The 18022-nt window shown below is 47.7% G+C and overlaps 8 protein-coding genes across 8 annotated transcripts; 3 read left to right on the forward strand and 5 right to left on the reverse strand.

The window, feature by feature from the left end:
- Window positions 1-11: 11 nt before the first annotated feature.
- On the reverse strand, window positions 12-1071 carry N7537_009604 (uncharacterized protein; the record flags this gene model as incomplete). The annotated part of the gene is made up of 3 exons (XM_056900658.1): window positions 12-638; window positions 697-916; window positions 974-1071. The coding sequence occupies 3 exons, from the start codon at window positions 1069-1071 to the stop codon at window positions 12-14; spliced, it is 945 nt and encodes a 314-aa protein (XP_056749326.1).
- Window positions 1072-2217: 1146 nt separating this feature from the next.
- N7537_009605 (uncharacterized protein) lies at window positions 2218-3187 on the reverse strand (the record flags this gene model as incomplete). Its single annotated transcript, XM_056900659.1, has 2 exons — window positions 2218-2785; window positions 2841-3187. The coding sequence occupies 2 exons, from the start codon at window positions 3185-3187 to the stop codon at window positions 2218-2220; spliced, it is 915 nt and encodes a 304-aa protein (XP_056749327.1).
- Window positions 3188-4102: 915 nt separating this feature from the next.
- On the reverse strand, window positions 4103-4432 carry N7537_009606 (uncharacterized protein; the record flags this gene model as incomplete). Its single annotated transcript, XM_056900660.1, has 1 exon — window positions 4103-4432. The coding sequence occupies one exon, from the start codon at window positions 4430-4432 to the stop codon at window positions 4103-4105; it is 330 nt and encodes a 109-aa protein (XP_056749328.1).
- A 1104-nt stretch (window positions 4433-5536) lies between these two features.
- N7537_009607 (uncharacterized protein) lies at window positions 5537-7123 on the forward strand (the record flags this gene model as incomplete). Its single annotated transcript, XM_056900661.1, has 5 exons — window positions 5537-6053; window positions 6107-6260; window positions 6316-6511; window positions 6569-6775; window positions 6839-7123. The coding sequence occupies 5 exons, from the start codon at window positions 5537-5539 to the stop codon at window positions 7121-7123; spliced, it is 1359 nt and encodes a 452-aa protein (XP_056749329.1).
- Window positions 7124-7889: 766 nt separating this feature from the next.
- N7537_009608 (uncharacterized protein) lies at window positions 7890-8482 on the forward strand (the record flags this gene model as incomplete). The annotated part of the gene is made up of 3 exons (XM_056900662.1): window positions 7890-8112; window positions 8168-8233; window positions 8292-8482. 3 exons carry the CDS (start codon window positions 7890-7892, stop codon window positions 8480-8482), a joined length of 480 nt encoding a protein of 159 aa, XP_056749330.1.
- Window positions 8483-9148: 666 nt separating this feature from the next.
- On the forward strand, window positions 9149-10185 carry N7537_009609 (uncharacterized protein; the record flags this gene model as incomplete). Its single annotated transcript, XM_056900663.1, has 2 exons — window positions 9149-9585; window positions 9648-10185. 2 exons carry the CDS (start codon window positions 9149-9151, stop codon window positions 10183-10185), a joined length of 975 nt encoding a protein of 324 aa, XP_056749331.1.
- A 732-nt stretch (window positions 10186-10917) lies between these two features.
- On the reverse strand, window positions 10918-11377 carry N7537_009610 (uncharacterized protein; the record flags this gene model as incomplete). Its single annotated transcript, XM_056900664.1, has 2 exons — window positions 10918-11218; window positions 11271-11377. The coding sequence occupies 2 exons, from the start codon at window positions 11375-11377 to the stop codon at window positions 10918-10920; spliced, it is 408 nt and encodes a 135-aa protein (XP_056749332.1).
- Window positions 11378-14734: 3357 nt separating this feature from the next.
- N7537_009611 (FHA domain protein) lies at window positions 14735-17307 on the reverse strand (the record flags this gene model as incomplete). The annotated part of the gene is made up of 4 exons (XM_056900665.1): window positions 14735-16794; window positions 16846-16978; window positions 17031-17233; window positions 17292-17307. The coding sequence occupies 4 exons, from the start codon at window positions 17305-17307 to the stop codon at window positions 14735-14737; spliced, it is 2412 nt and encodes an 803-aa protein (XP_056749333.1).
- Window positions 17308-18022: the final 715 nt, after the last annotated feature.

Raw genomic sequence — 18022 nt, forward strand, 5'->3', positions numbered from 1 at the left:
TCCTTGGCCTATTAAGCCTTGAAGGCAGACCAGTTCAATTCAGTTGAATAGGCTGGTTCTCCGGTGGTGCTGAAAAGATAGCAGCCCTTTGCACCATTAGGCTCCCAGTAATCCACCGAGTTGCAGGTATTATCTGCGCTGCACAACTTCAAGCATTCAGTGTAAGAGACGCCAGACGCGGCGTGTTTGCCGTTCTCACGATATTGCTTGCCACAACGAATCTGGTACTTTGTGCCATCCAGGTCAACTTCCGAGTTGTCGTCATCGTTGCACTTCACCTCCCTAGGAGGCGGGGGCGGGGGAGGGTTGGCTGGGACAATGGGCTCCTGTTCCGGTTCCGGCTCCGGTGTAGGGGTAATGTCGGCCGGAGGAGCATTTGAGCCACAGGCATTAACACAGGAATCCTGAGTGCATGCTCCCGTGCAACCAAGAGAATAAGCGGTAGCCCATCCCGGGGCGGAGAGGGTGGGCTGGGAAGTACGTTTGCCCAGGTAGCACTTCTTGGTACGCTTGTGGTAATCGACACTCTGGCATCCGATGACAGAGGCGCAGGACTCCGTGCATTCCTTCAAGGAGCTAGCATCCAGTTTATGGAACCAAGCCGTGCCATGACGCTTCTGGCAATCCAAGTGGAACACCTAGAATATTGTTAGTGAATATTCCCCTGTGGCATAGATGATCTGAAAAAGGCTTCACCTGTTTGTTTTTGGCGGTATAGATTTGACCATCTGCATCTGGGCACTCAGTAGAGCATGCTGCTCGCACGGTCTCCTCGACCTCAATCACCGGAGGATCAGTCAAGTAGGCCCAGTCGTGTAGCGTGTTTGCGCACTTTGTTTCGGAGAAACTGCCACTTCCATAAAGTTTACAATCGCCAGCACTTTCGCCGTTGTAGTCACCAAAGACGTAGCGGAACCTGCCCGGAAACATTTATCAGATCAGGGTATATACCTTTCTTGGGTGTAGTACTTACGCTTGGCAATTGTTTGTCAAGGTACACTGGTTGATGCAGTCATCGTAGCCTGTCGTCTTAACATTCTTGATGAATTGCGATCCAGCAGACTCGTGCATACAACACTGGAAGTTGTAATAACCACCATCACTAGTCTCGATAATATCGCCGTCGTCTGAAATATCTCAGATTAGCTGGTCATTAGAGTCTACGGAAACAGCAGCACTTACTTTGAGGACATTGGGGGGTAACACCCTTGATGACCACTTGGTTGCTTTTCAGCGTTGTCCCCTGTGTCCCATCACAGGACCTGGCATCGATGGATTGAGCAAGGAACACATTGAGGAAGAGAACCACGCTTTGGGACAACTTTAGAAAGCCCATGTTGACTAACGGTCACTCAATAGCAGAAGATCACTGTTTGAGTCTTCCAAGGTACTCGGTCGAAACGGCGTATTTATATTAATCAACCTGAACCCCAAAATCTTCTACTAGACTCCTTGGATACTCAAATCAGTTTCAGCTATCGATCACTCACATCGATTCTCAATATCCACCATATCTCAGCTGCCCCTCTCTCGCCCCCTGACGGAAGATCTTACAGGTTTCAGCGCATTAGCGGTTTTTAAAAGTACAATTACCAACAGGTTGACCACAATGAAAATTTCTCGATGGGCTTTTCATAAGCCATTTGGCTGGATTATCCGCATTTCACCGAGATCGGCACGTTGGTTCTAAGTAGAGATAGCCCGGAAATTGGCAGATATGAAGAGACTATCGAAATACTAAATTGTGAAGAGTCGCACTGCAACCACCCCTAGACATGCATATATTGACGCTACGTGACTAATATTTCTAGGTGGGCCACAGGTATGCGTTCTAAAATGGAATCATTATTTACAGGGCTGACGGAGATGTTGGTCACCCCCTTGTATCTTACATTACAATAGATCGATTGCATGCATGCATACCCTCCACAAATGTTGTTCCATCTACTCCCTGCCGCAGTGTCGCCACAGCATCACTAGAAAGTAAAAACAACGACTTAGGGACTGGAGTTAAAGAAATGTGGAATTCGCCCAGCTGAATTTACAAAAAGGATTTGCCACGTAAGAAAGCAAGGGTGTCTTAAAACTTGAATGTTCTGAAGTCAATTGAATGTACAACATATGACGACATGAAGCCCAAGGAAAGGATTAGAGGTTGATAATCTGGATAAGAATACTTGATATTGCCTAAACTAGTGGAAGCTTTCTGGCGCTCAATTACTGTACATGCAAAGTTTGATCCTGAACAACTTCCTCTCTCGTATCCTTCCAGCTCCAAATGTTCATGCCAACCTTAGTTCCCGATTCCACGGGCAGACCAGCATGCATGGTTTTTGGGTACCCGTGTCCATCCTCTCGAATATTAACCCAGTAGACGGCGCTGCCGGCAATTGGCTTGAAGGTGACACCAGGCTTGGGATCGTCACAGTCAATATACTGGCACCAGGCGGTTTCATTCGGTCGGGGAATCAGAGGGAAGTGAGTGCCACCACCAGTACAGTCACCTTGCAAGAAGATGTTGTAAGTCGAATAGCGGTTCATGCGATTGGGTGGCGAGTCGAATTGGTCATGGTGATAGGAAAAGAAGCCATTTTCATGGTACCTCTGGAGAGACAAGGGTTCCAAGAGCAGCTTAGACTCCTGGTTCTGATAGCGGACTGCTCTTTGTTCAATACATTGCAAAATCTCGTCCCGTGCAGGCCATGCGTTCTCCGATTTCCGATGCTTTTCGTCATTGTTGCTTATTCCCTGTCGGTAGACCAAAGATGGAGTGAAGCTGTCTTTGCTAAAAGGCAAACATTAGAAATAATACTTCCATTTCGGTGGGAGAGGATAGATACGTAGACTCTAACAAGTGGTTAATCTCTTCAGGAGAAACGAAGTTGGGAATGTAAATGATGAGAGGGTCTTCGTGTAGTGTGAAATAATTCATGTGAGAGAAATCCGGACAGTCAAGAGACTCGCTTGCGGCGACGAGGCCGAGGTCTTGTAATCCATCTGGCCAAACTTTATCATCAGGCTCAAGGGTTACCTGCGCAGTTGCTGGTGAATCATCGTCTAATCCCGTGATAGACACACGTTCATCTGGCATGGACACGCCGATGACATGGACCCCCTCTAGATTGGACTCGAACTGGATGGACAATGGAATTGTCACTTGGAACCGCTCGACCTCATTAAAGGACATTATGAGGGAATATGAGCCAGGGTTTGAAGGTATGAGGTCAAATGATTGAATGGAAAGGGAGAGTGAAATTAGTAGGCGGACTTAAAAATCCAAAGGTGAAACTTGGGCTGCTATCGATGGCTTCTTGATTTCTCTCTGTTTCTGTGGTTGTTTCGCACAGAATATGACTTGTCCACAAATGCGCTCCCTTTCAGAGCGGAGAATACTCCGTATGCATGCAACTAATTTAACATGCATTATGTTCTCCGCGGTGTCAAATATTCAAAGCTGAGCACAGCATGAGGGGTACAGAGCTCCCCGAGGCTGGCTGAATCGCAAATGGTGGAGCATATGCAGGGCGAGCCCAAGCCACGCTATTTAGATTATTTAGACTATTTATATACATTGACGCATGATGCATGATGCATGATGCAGCTGTGGGGCTAAATCGATCTCATACTAAGATCTGAAAGATCTTAGCTCCAGATAGGGCATGTACCTCATATTGATTAGTATTGGCATTGACTAGTTCTTCTAGAGTCGCTAGCGCTGTAGAGGTGTGAGCTTCCACTCTCCCCTTCCCTCCACCTCTCTGCAATACGTACACATTTCGATATTACTTCCGCCTATTTATATCGACCCGAAATTGAATATTCAAGTTTACAGGAATTATGATTATGACCTAAGCACTTTTAAGGTCGAAAATAAAATAAATGTTATGCGCGAAGTGAAATATAGGTCCAAGTCCAAATGAGTGTTTTGTCCAATCCATCCGAATATAGTCCGAAACATAAAATCAAATAATCAAAGAATGAGATTTGTAGCAAGATTCGCAGTCCTCCGCAATGGCCTCCTTCAAGTACGCTGGGCTATGCCTTCCACCCACTACCCCATATATCCGGATATACCCGTCCAGTGCGGTTCGTCAGGGGACGATTAGCGGCATACCCCAAGAATTTGGTTACTGCCAGCGGGGGTATCCTGGCAAGGATTGTTGAAACAGCCATAGTGGGTACCATCAGCTCGGAAGAGAGGAATGGCACCGTTCGCAATACTTGTGCAGTGATCGGCTGCGATTTTCTTGGGGTCCGGTGCCGGCACAGCGGGGGCAGGCAGCGCCGCACCACCAGGGCATCCCGGGTCAGGGCCTCCGAATCCGAGCAACAAAGCGCATAAGTTGGGGTTTACCCGCGTCCACTTGAGGAGGGCGTCGGAGCCCCCAAAGAGCGAGGCTAGCAAAATAACCTGTAGATGCGCGATTCTCATTTTGAAGTGAGGAACTACGGACAAGAACATTCCACTCATTAGCATACCAAGCAGGAATGCTTGCATTGAGAAGGTAGGATACCTTTAGTTGAAGAGAGAATGTAGGACTTGGGTGGAAAGTTCACGAAAATTGAGAGAAGGCCGAATGTTGGGTTGATACTTCCAGAACTGGGTAGATGCCGGAGCTTGAGGACATCTGAACTATGTCCAAGGCCACACCCTTATATATTTTCCTATCTCAGATTTAAATTACAAAATCATATTGCTTATAAGAACATGGAAATCTTGTAGTGGCTATCACACTGCATGTGATATTTTCCAATAATCACTCCTGTGCGAAAGTTCATGTCGGGCTACGTACATGACGACCCACAAAGTGTAGGTTCAGCTTCATTTTTCCCCTCACATCATGCTACTTTGTATAGTACGTGCCACCGGGAGCTGAGCATGATCATGAGATAGGTCAAAAGGATGCCGACGTAGTAGCAGGACGCCACTAAGTATGGAGTTGAAGTAATTTGCACGATGTACCCCGTACTGCATGATGACACACGATGCCTTGGCGAATCCTCTAGTACCGCATCAGTCTGTATATCATCGTACACAAAAAGTGGGTCATGCTGCAGTCCTCGAGATCAATCGACCGCTAGAAAAGATAAACACACTCTTATATCAAATCAAGGGTCCACTGACCCACCCTGCAGCGTTACATCGCACTAATGTACGTTTCAGCTCATACCTGAGAATAATCCTAATTACGATCTCGATAGATCACAAAAATCGAGCCTTGTATACAATACTATCGTGCCTTATACATGGGCTTGTACGAATCCACAAGCAATCTATCTCTATCGCGTACGAAAGGGAGGTTAGCTCAGTCCAAAACCAGGAACTATTGAATTAATTGTTTTGTTGTATCGTATTCTTCAATACGGACGCTGTCTTCACGCTGTTTAGAATTCCCATGCAGACTCCCTATTTATTCTCGACTCTCTCCCCTCCCAACCCGATGGCTCTATAAGTATTGCTATCTACCTCCTACCCAGTCACAGGTCAATCTACTTCAGGTTTTATCGGGTTCATATCAAATCAAACATAGTAACTATGAAGCCTGAGACAACCTTGTGTCTGATTGGGGCAGCCCTCATAGGGCTTGCCAACGCCCAAATCAAACCCGGTCTCTCCGCTGGCAGTGCCGTCAAGCCTAGCTCTGGCGGTGGCATCCAGCCTGGCATCCAGCCTGGCTCCGGCGGTGGCATCCAACCTGGCTCTGGCGGTGGCATCCAACCTGGCTCTAGCAGTGGCATCCAACCTGGCTCTGGCGGTGGCATCCAACCTGGCTCTGGCGGTGGCGTTCAGCCTGGCTCTGGCAGTGGCATCCAACCTGGCTCTGGCGGTGGCATCCAGCCTGGCTCCGGCGGTGGCGTTCAACCCGGCTCTGGCGGTGGCATCCAGCCTGGCTCTAGCAGTGGCATCCAACCTGGCTCCGGCGGTGGCGTCCAACCCAGCTCCGGATCGGGCAATGCGGGCTCTACCTCTCCAGGTTCATGGACCTGCTCTAACCCGCGACAAGGGTACAACCAATCTCCCGCAATCACAACTAGTATCTCCTGCCCTTCAAGTAAGTAGCCATTATGTTCTCTGGTATGATGGTCTCGTCCTAATTCTATTTAGGTGATGGAAGCGTGTACGAGACATACGATGGAAGCTGGTATTACTTGCAGTGCTGCACGCAGAGTTCTCCCAACGCGTTGTCCGTCGGTACTCCATCGGTCTCAAGCATGGAGGAATGTCTGAAGAAATGCTCCGACGTTCCAAACTGCGAAACGTGAGTCAAGCTATGAAAAGTCAGCTTTGTTTGCGGTTTCGTTAACGCTTTGCAGTGTTTCGTTCGACCCTTCCACCCTCTACTGCAACCTTCTCGACTACGGATCCTTCGAGGCAACCTCCCACGGAAGCCAGCTTTATGCCTTTTCGACTGCTCCCCCGGTCACCAAGCAGCCTAGTATGACAACCCGCCGCTGCAGTACCTCTTGTCCAGAGGCCAATGGCCAAATCTATGTCAGCCCATACGGCGAGGTGAGATTATATCCCTAACGCTCTTAAATCAGAATCGCCATCTTACAAGATATCCAGACATTCTACATGAGTTGTGGGATGCGCCACGGCACGGCGTATCTCAACGTTGAATCTGTTTCAAGTCTGGAAGACTGTATGGATCTCTGCGGTGCCTCCGCTTCATGCAGCAGTGTCGACTTCGACCAGTCCAAAAACACATGCTATCTAAGCAACAATGACAGTCCGCCAACTTATGAAGCTAGTCGTTTCGCTAGTGCTCACTCAGTTGGTTGTTCTGGGGCTTGTGAAGGCTGCGGCAAGCGCACATGTGCTACTAATACCGCTCAGACGCCGGCCGACCCGGCACAATGCACCAACAATAACCAGGTTGTCAACGTTGGCAACTATCCATTCAGGGTCATGTGCGACCACTGCTACCAAGGCTCGAGCACAACTGCAACCATCAGGGGAGAGGCCAAGACTCACGAAGAGTGCATGAACCTTTACACGTTGGAGGCTGATACCCACATTGGAGCGCATTGGTCAAAGACCGGTGGATGTGCCCTGATACCTGCCGGCTCAGAAATCAAGTCTAACACTGGCTGTGCTGCGGCCTTCAAGCCGCTCTGGTAGTCAATTCCAGTATGAGCCCTTTTTGAATTTCTCCAATTTCATCCCGTTCCCATTGACCCCGACTATGGGTGAGTTGTTTGTGACACATTCATTGAAATCCCCTCTCGGTCTTTTCTTTTCTTCTTTGTCTTTATGTCACTCCAGTCCACTTTGTCCACGGACTGTGATTTCTAGCTATTGTCCAATCCGAGTCCAATCCATCCGTCGCCGAAAAGTGATACACTTTAGTAGATTCATAGATCAATGTAATGGTAACCGCCTGCCAGTGGACTTTGCATCTGCTTCTAAAACTCTGAGCGACCAAAGCTATCACTGAGAAAAATTCAGTTTGATGTCTGCGCCCGTATGATTGCCCGAATGGCTGATGGAAAGACCTCCATCTCCGCGGTCCGGGGACACGCCTAGATTAAGGGCCACTTACAGATGATGACGGAAACCTGTCGGTACAACAATGTGTGGCATTGAGCTCGCTAACTTGTAAAGACGACAACAATTTCAACAATCTGTGCGGACACGATGACCAACTGTAATATGCACTTCTGTGTGGTATGCCTCAACCCTGTCTCAACAATGTAATCCACCTTGGTATTCGGCATATTCATCTAATTAATAGCCATTTCAGCTCGCAGAACAATTTGTCACACCGAATGAGATCTACACGGCTATAACGGCAATTATTTGGGGTTTGGATTTAGGGCTTTATTTAAGGATTCGGCCTTGCACAAAATTCCTGGTATGTCATCTTCCTTGTCACTCACTACCCACAATGGTCAGATTTTCGAATCTTCTCCTCTTCTGCAGTGCCCAGCTCCTGACCGTGATCCCGTTGACAGAGGCCAAGGGATTGTGCACGCAGGGGGTCGGGGTCGGGGTCGCTGGCGCCCGCTTTGGTCAAGGATCCGGTCGTCGAGGTGGCTATTGCTGTTGCGAAGAGCCAGAGCCAGAGCCAGAGCCCGAGCCCGAAACACCTACTGAGTGTAGCCCAGAATGTGAGTCTTCACGGTATTTTATCAGTGAGAAGTTGTGACAATTAATATTCCTTAGGTCCCTCCGCTGATTCAGTGACCTTCCAATGCAATGGCCGCGTATTCAAGCAGTTCTGTGGTCGTCGTATGTCTCAAAATCCCAAGCCCAACCTTTACATAGCACCGTACTAACTATCTATTAGATGTCGCTACCCCGACCCTGAGAGATTTTGATGTGTCAAGTTACCAGCAATGCTTCGACGCGTGCATTGAGGACAGCAACTGTCGCTCTCTTGACTTCACCAACAACCACTGCTGGCTGAAACAGCAAGGTGCTGATCCACCACCCAAGGCAATGCCCAGTAAGCAGGATATTAGCATCATTTTCCTGTAACTATGGCCTTCTGTGATAGCAGTCGAGATTGGACCCCTAGGTATGCTTTCCGTTATCTGGTTCGACATTCTCATTTTTACAACGGGCCTGAATATTTCGGATTATATTTTGTCTTCGCCATTTCGGGGCACGAACGGGTGTCGATTTGCAGGGATCGAACCACTACAAATAGGACGAAAGAGCCAAGTTTGACTGTGACAGTTCTATAGGCAACTTGTGAATTCCTGCCTATACATAGAAAAATCCTCTACATAGTTTAACCAGGTTATGCATCTTAAAACGACCTTTGTATACATCCAAAAAGACTATCTGAAAAGAACGAGTAATAACACGTTGGTATGTTCTTACATATAACCTCCCTAATATCATCTGAGGCCAAATAGATGGATCAGGTTATCAAAGTCTTACAGGGGCCGTATAAGCAGCCGACTATCCTTGTGCTGTATTAATTAAAATCCAATAAATATAGTACCAAAAGGTCTTGATACGCTTAGTACTTAAACTATCGTATTTAGCTAAGTCCTAAGTCATTGTCGGGAAGCCGAAAGGGAATAGTGCTTATTATAGTCTGCATCTGCTATAAAACCTACATAGACAACAATTACCTTCCTGAATACAATCACCCTTTTTCTTTTCTTTTTCTGAACTTTACATGTTTTTCCTCAAATGCATACTCCCTTACGCACTTTAGGTAAAGATGGCCCCCAAGTCTCTGCCGTCGGGTTTGGGTTCGGGAGCCTCAGTGGATTCTACGGATCAGCCGGTACCCTCGACGAGAGAGTGGCTCTCCTATCGCATGCTCATTCCACAGGACTACGCTTTTGGGACCTGGCTGATATCTATGGCGACTGTGAGGATGTCGCCGGTGAATGGTTCAAGCGATCCGGTCAACGAGATGACATATTCTTGACCACCAAGTTTGCGCTCCAGCGCCAGTCAGGAGGAGGGCACACTTTTCGATCGGATCCCGCCTATGTTAAGGCTGCATGTGATAAGAGCCTCCAGAGACTCGGGGTAGACACCATTGACCTCTACTACTGCCATCGGGTAGATGGAGTAACACCTATTGAAAAGACGGTCGAAGCTATGGTAGAGCTGAAGAAGTAGGTCAATTCAACATCAAAGATCATAAAACTGAATAGGCTTTAACGTTACCATTCTTCAGAGAGGGGAAAATTCGTTATCTCGGTTTGTCAGGTGTCTCAGTAGCCACACTACGTCGAGCGCATGCCGTCCACCCTATTTCCGCTCTGCAAATGGAATACAGTCTCTTTACACTGGACATTGAATCTTCGGATATCTTGAAAACCTGTCGAGAGCTGGGTGTGACTGTCGTGGCCTACAGCCCTATTGGGCGTGGCATCCTAACCGGCCATTTCCGATCTTACACAGACATCCCGGAAGGTGACTTACGCCGTCTGTACCCAAAGTACTCGGAGAAGAATTTCCCGAGCATTTTGAAGCTATTACAGGCGTTGGAGAATGTTGCCAGTACTCATCGGAGCACCCCGGCACAGGTTGCTCTTGCTTGGCTTCTTGCACAAGGACCAGATATCATTCCCATCCCAGGTACCAAGTCGCCTGCTAGAATGAACGAAAATGCGGCATCTGCAGTTCTTCGTTTGAGTGGCCAGGAGGTGCAAGAGATCCGTAATCTGGTGGAGAACACTCACATTGAAGGTACTCAGTACCCTGCTGCGTGAGTATCACTTTTCTTCATTTTTGGGGGCCCAGAGTACTGATTGGATGCATAGGGCAATGGAAACTCTTTATACTGATACTCCGAGCCTATATATGTGAAGGTGATGAGGGTTTGAGTCAATGGCCTCACTATTATAGCATAGTAATATTCTATGTATCTGCCTTCTAGTCAATCATAGACCTTAAGTAAACATTTATGATTTTATACGCCTTTGGTTTTGTTCACTTTCTAAGCTTAATAAGAAGTTATCAAAATTTTAGGAATAGTAATGCTCGTAAGCCAAAAAAAGAAAAAGAAAAAAAAACATGTCCCTGGTATACAGACAGCATCGTCTCTGCCTCTTTCATTCAATGAAAGAAACAGTATGTGCATGATATGGTAGCATCCAGTGCATTCACCATAAAATGACGAAAAGAATACTGGATCAACCCGAGCAGATCATCCAAGTAGAACCCAAAAGATTGAAAATAAAAATGAGGTCAAAAGACAAAGAAAATCCCAAAGACGAAGCCACAACCAGGCAGCCACCATATCACATATATCTCATGAAACCAAGCCCAAAAACTCCTTCCAGCCCCTATAAACCGCAGTCTAATTCCTTTATCAGGAGTAATCCCCCGCTTAGTCCAAGTGGTAGGCAATCACGCCCACGAAACTGTCGGACTTGCCATGAGATATCCAACCCCACCCTCGCTGTATCTGAGACCTTCGCACATATAACTAGTGTCACAGATCACGGATTCCGCGGCTTATTCATATTGCTATCAATCCGCCCACAGCTCGTGTTATCACGACCATCCCCATATCTTGCATACGTACGAGCGACGTTTGGATCGATATGTGAAGGATGCGAAGTTGACGAACTGCGACTTAGCGAGCCTGGGGATGACGGTGCTGAGGATCCGGATGTTTCTGCAGATGCAGCTGTGGAGTTCGCCGTTGCTCTAGCTGCGGCAGCTGCAACTGCAGGGTTGCAGTGTGCACAGACGAAGATGTTGAAGCCGCGACCGTTGCAGCTGAGGCAGATTGCTCCTCTGGGGATCGGGTTAGTATTGGGAGATATAAAGGCTATCTTGTGGTGTATACCTCGGGGCATTCCCTGCGCAACCTTTGCATGTAACTACCGTCCGCCCTCCGATGCATGATATATGCTCGGGGTCAAGATTCAACAAGGACTGAGTGGGACTGGCCATTGTAATGAATGTAGAGGGTATAGAAAAGGGAAATATTGGAAGGTAAAGGGTGTAGATGTGGAGAGTGAAGTATGATCCAAATCCTCCTGATATAAAGTGCAGGTGGCTTTTTGGTATTCTTCCCGTTCTTTCTTTTTCTTTTTCTTTTTCTTCCCCTTGGAAGGTGAAGGGTGTAGAATAGCTAGTATATTGTAAACCCTGAAAAAGAAAGGTTGGGAACAAAAGAAGACAATAGTATGGGCCGAAGTATAACAAAGCTAGAAATGGTAGACAGAGAAACAACGAGTTTCTTATACAAGAAAGTAATCAGTGGTAATCAGTGCCACCAACCAAGTTCCCGAGAGTTTCCAAGTGTCACATATGATATGCACCACGGAGTGTGGAATTGATGACGGGAATCAGGATTTAGTCCACCGGGATGATCAGCAGGACAGTGAGAGGGATGGTGATAGGACAGTTCGCCGGGTAATGTACGTGGATATTTCATTTACACACTCGGGGTCCATTTCAATTGAATCCTTCGGTGATTCCCGACTAAAAAGAAAAAAAGTAATAGATCCAACATGAGAGAACGGCGCAGAAACCGTTCTAGACTTGGCTGAGTTGTCAGACCCTGCTGCCTAGGTGCTTGTGTCTGTCAAGCTAAGGTACAGAAATGCAGGGTATATGAAACAGGAGCTGGTGGGGGATTATGGTGGTGCTCGATTCATACGACCGGGCCTACGTCGTTCATACATTTTTGCAAAGGGTCCATTTGCTGGTCATTCTGTGGGAGAGTTTATAGAGCAGAAAACCTGCAGTGAAACTAAAATGCTACCAAATTGGCAAATCGAAGTCGATCTAGTGTTATACAGACAGTCGTTCAGGTGCAGCGGAAAAGATGTCCCAGGAGTACGGCCACCATCTCGTGTCACAAATCTTGACCGCAAGAATCCGTATACCGTTATCCTCGTGGGTCATGACTGTTGAAATGGCCACGAGTATAAGACGTGAAAATTCCAACCACGGATAGCGGCATTCGACCATGCAACCATCTCTAAGATAACGTATAGATGATAGAGGCCATACTGGCTGGCCTTTTTTCGATGAATTTTTCCCCTGGTGGGATTTCGTCGTCAGCTCCCGTCGTATTTTCCTTGTGTTGAGATGATCTTTCCATCTCAACCGAATAGAGTAAAGTACTCCCTATGGAAGATTGAATTGACAGCTAGATGGTCACCGGCTCAGTTCGCTTAACATATACCGAATCAGGAACAGTGTTCAAGGGCTTCTACGGAGTACGTTCTCATAGCGTATCTGCCGTATCTGCCGTATCTGCCGCGAGCAATAAGAAAATCGCACGGTGACGATGTCGTGCAGGGATCAAATCGAAGTAATAATCTCCCATAGTCCGCATATCACATTCCAACCTTTCAAGATAATAATCCTTTAGGCACAATCTCCGATGAGCACCGGAGCCCGCGGATGCATCTGACAAGCGCATGTGGTGCCCACATAAAAAATTCCGAAAAGAAAACCAAAAAAAGCTGCAGCTGTAATTGAGGTGAAAAGACAGCCCTGTAAGAGGTATGAGCTACCAATAAGCAGAAAGAAGGAGAAATCAAAATTTGGACTCGCAGCCAATCGCATGAGTTCATAGGCTAGTGGCCCGAAGCGCCGTGGATGTAACACTTAGCCTCAAGCAGGTAGCCGTAGAGGGAGTTCGGCTGCAAGGACAGGGGGAGAAAACCTCGAAAGCCCCTCCCTTTAACATTCTCATCCCAACATTACAAAGATTCCTTGCAGCCGTTTGGCTTTGCCTCGAATTCATTGTATGATCTAACCTAACGCGCTTCTGCAGATTGGTCACATGCAGACTGAATCCTGTGGAAATGATGAACAGCTCAAAATAAATTCACTCATCTTCGAGGTTTGCAATGATGCAGTCTGCCATCGGTCAAAAGATCGATGTTACCCAAATACGACTTCAGGTAGAAGCAACGGGTATGCGCGTCACTAGGCAGAGCTGTGGATTCGTATACTAAAGATATCAGCATCCGATTCCTCGTACTGTATGGAACCAAGACAGCCCAGATACTTCAGACTCCATGAGCTCGTTAAGCCAGCTCGCTGTTAGGGAGTAGACATGCAGCCAGCCACTTCCAATCACACGCTAGTCCAGGATTCGAAGTCGAGAATTTGAATTCGGGCTGGAGTCGAGGCTTCGCATGAGCGGCAAGTTGCATCAATCATTACAACGGAGAAGTTTCCATCGATGTCTCAAAAGGGCTATCTGAGACTTCCGACGGTTGTCCTGGAACCAGAACGTTTGCAGATTTTCTTCGGCAATTAGTGTCATGGTTGAACCCCGAGGATGCCGGGGAAAAGGAAAAAAAAAAAGAAATTATGAGGTTGTACGTAAATGGAAAAAGAACGACTCAATTGCAAGTCAGCTGATATGAACCTATGGGATACCTGCAGCCCAGTTCCCATTGTCACTGCAAGAAGTGAGTCTGGATCATGGTCGTCTTTTCTTCAATGGCCTGTGGGAATGGAATGTTCCAATCCATTTCTATGTTGCAAATGAGATGACTATCTTCTTTTTGCTGCCAAAAAAGAAAAGTCTAGGATACGTTGTATACGCAGATATAAAAGGTCGAGCAGCGTAGAACATCAGATACCGACTATTCCCCGAAAATCTGCTCTTAATAGAGCCCCTGAAGCATAAGATGAACTCACATGCTAGGCAAGAGCTGACTTTCGGCGACAGTGGAATGATATCACGGTGCATTTTTAAACGAGGCTACCCAAGACCAAAACTGGTACCTGACAGGCACGAAAAGGCTGTCACTTGGATACCACAAGCTCCACGGTTGGCTCATAAGATTATATGATGCATAGACAAAAATGAAGGATTGTCATTATCCATTACGATCTGCATAGCTATCACATGGAAAAATAATAAGGCGCTACGTGGCGTTCCATCTTAAGAGTCACCGTATTTGACCCGGCTAATGGTTGTGTGTGTAGCCACGGTAAAGGGGGGAAAGGCAAAGAAATAGGGCAGAAACAAATTATCCAGCTAATCAAACACCCACTAGTGGCAGCTTCCATAACCACACTGTGGTGATCGGGTGAAGATCCCGTGTGCTTGCCCATGGAGCCACGACATAAAAACAGCAGCGACAGGGGAGGGACGCCGGGGGGAAACAACAAACACCTTGGTCCATCCTTCCACCCAAAGCCAGGACGCCTGGGTAATCCCGAAATCATAAAATCATTGGAGGCACGCCGAACTCACGTGTCGGCGTTAAAATCATAAAATATGGAAAAAGCGGAGAGCAGAAGCAACCGAACCACGAAACTGAGTGATTTCAATCATTGGAAGTATTCATTTGGCAAGGCTGCTAGCATAGCGATAGTTCCCAGACCACCCAGCACAGCGCTAACGACAGCCGTGGTGGCGTGGCTTGCCAAGGACTTTGAGGTTGGATGATTGGCCTTGATTCGCTTTGCCGGACGCTCATTCTCTGCAAGTGCAGAGCTAATCGCATCCTTGGCATCGGAAGGAATAGTGTTGGAGTTGAGATCTGGCTGACTGGCTGGCTCTGCAGGCAGCCACTGAGCATCTTGAGAAAGACTGGGTTCAGGAGACGACGATTGCATCTCTGTTGCAGTACGCTTCAAATTTGATGTTTTAGACGTTGCCAGGTAGGGCACAAAGGCATCTTCCATGGAAGCACTAGTCGAGAACGGTCCATCCTGATAGCGATTCTCAAATTCATGGGACAAGGATGGTACCCCAACAGTGCTCTCAATCTTCCGGTGCATTGGTGGGTATTTGTTTTGACATGATCTTGGCAGCTCACCAGAAACAGCGTATGTCGGGAACCGAGAACCTGGGTTTGTCATACCAGGGGCAGTCTGCGACATCGATGGGTTGCTCTCGATCTGTGAGGGGTTCACTGACTGACCCCCAAGAGCCTCAGAGAACAATGGTCCTGTGTCAGTCTCTTCGGGTAGATGCTTGGACACTTCGACGGCATCAGTGTGATTGGTGCGTCCAAGTTCCTTCATATACTCCAGATCAAGCACGGGGCGGAGATCAGGCTTCTGCGAAAGACGATTTTCAAGACGTTCGTCCCCAGAGGAACAATCAGAGTCGTTTTCGGATTCATCAGAGACCTCGTTATCTTCCTCCAAGACCTCGTCATCATCTTCCCCTTCGTCCTCTTCGTCGAAGTCTTGTGCCGACACCTCATAGTTGGCGCCATCGCTGTCGCCCATCTCATACAGATATCTGTCGTAGTTCTCTGAGATCGAATCACTGAGACCGTCTGACTCAGACACATATCCCTCACTGCCCTGGGCTTCTTCGTCTGAATCAACGGACTCGTCATCAGAGAGCATATGTTCATGGTAAAATTTCGGATCCCAGTAAGGAGTCACCTCGCACCATCGATCTCCGATCATTTGGGGCTCCCAGGCCCTCACGACCCAGCATTTGTGGCAGTCATCAACCTCTGACTCAGTCTCGAGCTCCTGTTTCAGTTCCTCGCTGAGAAGCTCCTCTGGCTTCTCAACGATCCACCACCAATTGCTCGTATCCTGGCCGTCTTCGTCTTCGTAGATGATCCAATACCTTCGCTTATCGACTGACCAGTACCTAAGGAGGCTGCCGGGCATACGATGGAATGATGTGTCTGATTCCTCGGAGTCAGGCTCCCAACAGACTTCTGTCCCAATGCAAGGCTTGAAGCTAAGGGAGTCGTCTACCCAGTAAGAATCTTTGGAAAGAGAACAACGGCGCGCAGCGTGGATAATGCGTCTGGCATGGTCAACGTCGGGTATTATATTAGATTCACCCCAAGCCATGTCTGCCAAGCGCATGAACATCGGCCGCATCATGATCCAATCGCTGTATTGGATTTCCGGTACTTTCTGGTAACAGACTGCAGGGAGACTATCTGCCTCGTGTGGCTTAGCAGAAGGAGGTTCGGTAGAGGCCGGCTTCACGGGAGATGGTTTGGCATCTGAGACCAGTTTGGTATCAGACGGTAGACTAGGAAGATCCGGGACCAGTATTGTAGTACCGGGCACAGTCTTTGTAATAGACTCCTCAGTAGGAGACAACCCGTCCCAATGGAGCTCCGGCTCGTCCTTTGCATGTTCGTCGCATTGGACACTCGAGACAGGAGAGACAAGAGATGTGTCCACAGGCTGCAGAACAGTGGTTTCCCAAGATAGAGCAACCGACTCTTTAGAGTCATCACTGGGGACATCGGCAGCTTCGGCATCGCTATCGTCCTCGGGGACAGAGAAGCTGTTGGTTGACGGACTTGGATCCGGTTTGATGGCATTGCCATAATCTGGAATGGCCACAAGCTGGGGTTTGAGCCACTGAATCTGGCACCGGACTTCGATGGCCTCAAAAACCTCTGTACTTGGTTAGTTCCAGTACTATTAGGCTGAAATTGATCATCACTTACCCTGACCACGGTCAACATCGACACCAAATCGGATAATATCTCCACTGGACAGCGGGGTATCCACATCTGTCACCAGCTTGGCATCATTCAAGTAAGTTCCGTGCGTTGAGCCACAGTCGGTAATGAAAGCCATCTATCAAAATGTCAGCGAGGCTGTATGGTCAGATTTGGAGGTTGGAACTAACATTTTGGCCCGGCGGAATGTTAAGAAAGGCATGGTCACGAGACATCACCCGAGACTCAAACCAAGCGTTCTCTGCTGCGGGACTCCGTTTTCGAGTCTCACGCTTCGAGGCACGTCCGATGGCCACGGTCTTATCATTGTCGGTGATAGTGAGGGTACGCATAGGATGGGTGTCTTCGAAAAGGGGGACAAGCGTCACAGTGACTGTGAATTCGAGGTGTGAGTTGAAGCAAGGCGACTGTTGAGATATCCGAGTACTCACCGCGTGGGTCCGACATGGCTAAAGGTATATCAACGATGGTGCTGTGTAGGATTTGGGAAGCAGAAATAGGAAGCTTTTTGTTTCTAGACGATGGTCAGACTGGGAGATAGAATATCATAAGTGATAAGAGAGATCATGAAAGCAAAATAGAATGAATAACAAAGCATGGAAGGATGAAGGGCGGGGGGCGGAAGGGTTAAGGTAGTTGGAGACAAAGGCAACTTACCTGTGTTTCCAGGCTGCAACGCGATCACATGGACCAGTTGAGACAGCCGGGAGATAGCAGATGTATGTAGAAAGAGTAGTTTGCGAGCAGAGCAAGTCGGAGCAGTAAATACGAGAAGTTGTTCAAAGCATAGAAGGTGTGGAAGGGAAAGGGAAGGAAGAGGGGTAGATTCATGAATCAGGTCGAAGTTGGGTTCACCGCTGACAAGGCGGTCGTTGGGGAGTGGTAAACCCCCTTTGAAATATGACTAAACTTGGACCTCAGTTATCGGTAAACCTATTCAAATTTCAAGAGTGTCAGAATTCAACAAGAAACTAAGAAGTAAAGTATCCGGAAGCTCAGGAACAATGAGGTATGTATGAGAAGTGATAGCATAAGATAAGCAAATGACGCCGTTGGGCTTATTTCAACACGCATATACCCTGGCTCAACGGGATTTCCCTACTGGATATAGATCGGCTAAATAGAGAGAGTACATATCTATATATCAGCTTACTTGTTGAAC

Source organism: Penicillium hordei (genome assembly GCF_028827395.1).
Source record: "Penicillium hordei strain IBT 12815 chromosome Unknown utg000005l_segment0_segment0, whole genome shotgun sequence".
Classification (NCBI taxonomy): Eukaryota; Fungi; Ascomycota; class Eurotiomycetes; order Eurotiales; family Aspergillaceae; genus Penicillium; species Penicillium hordei.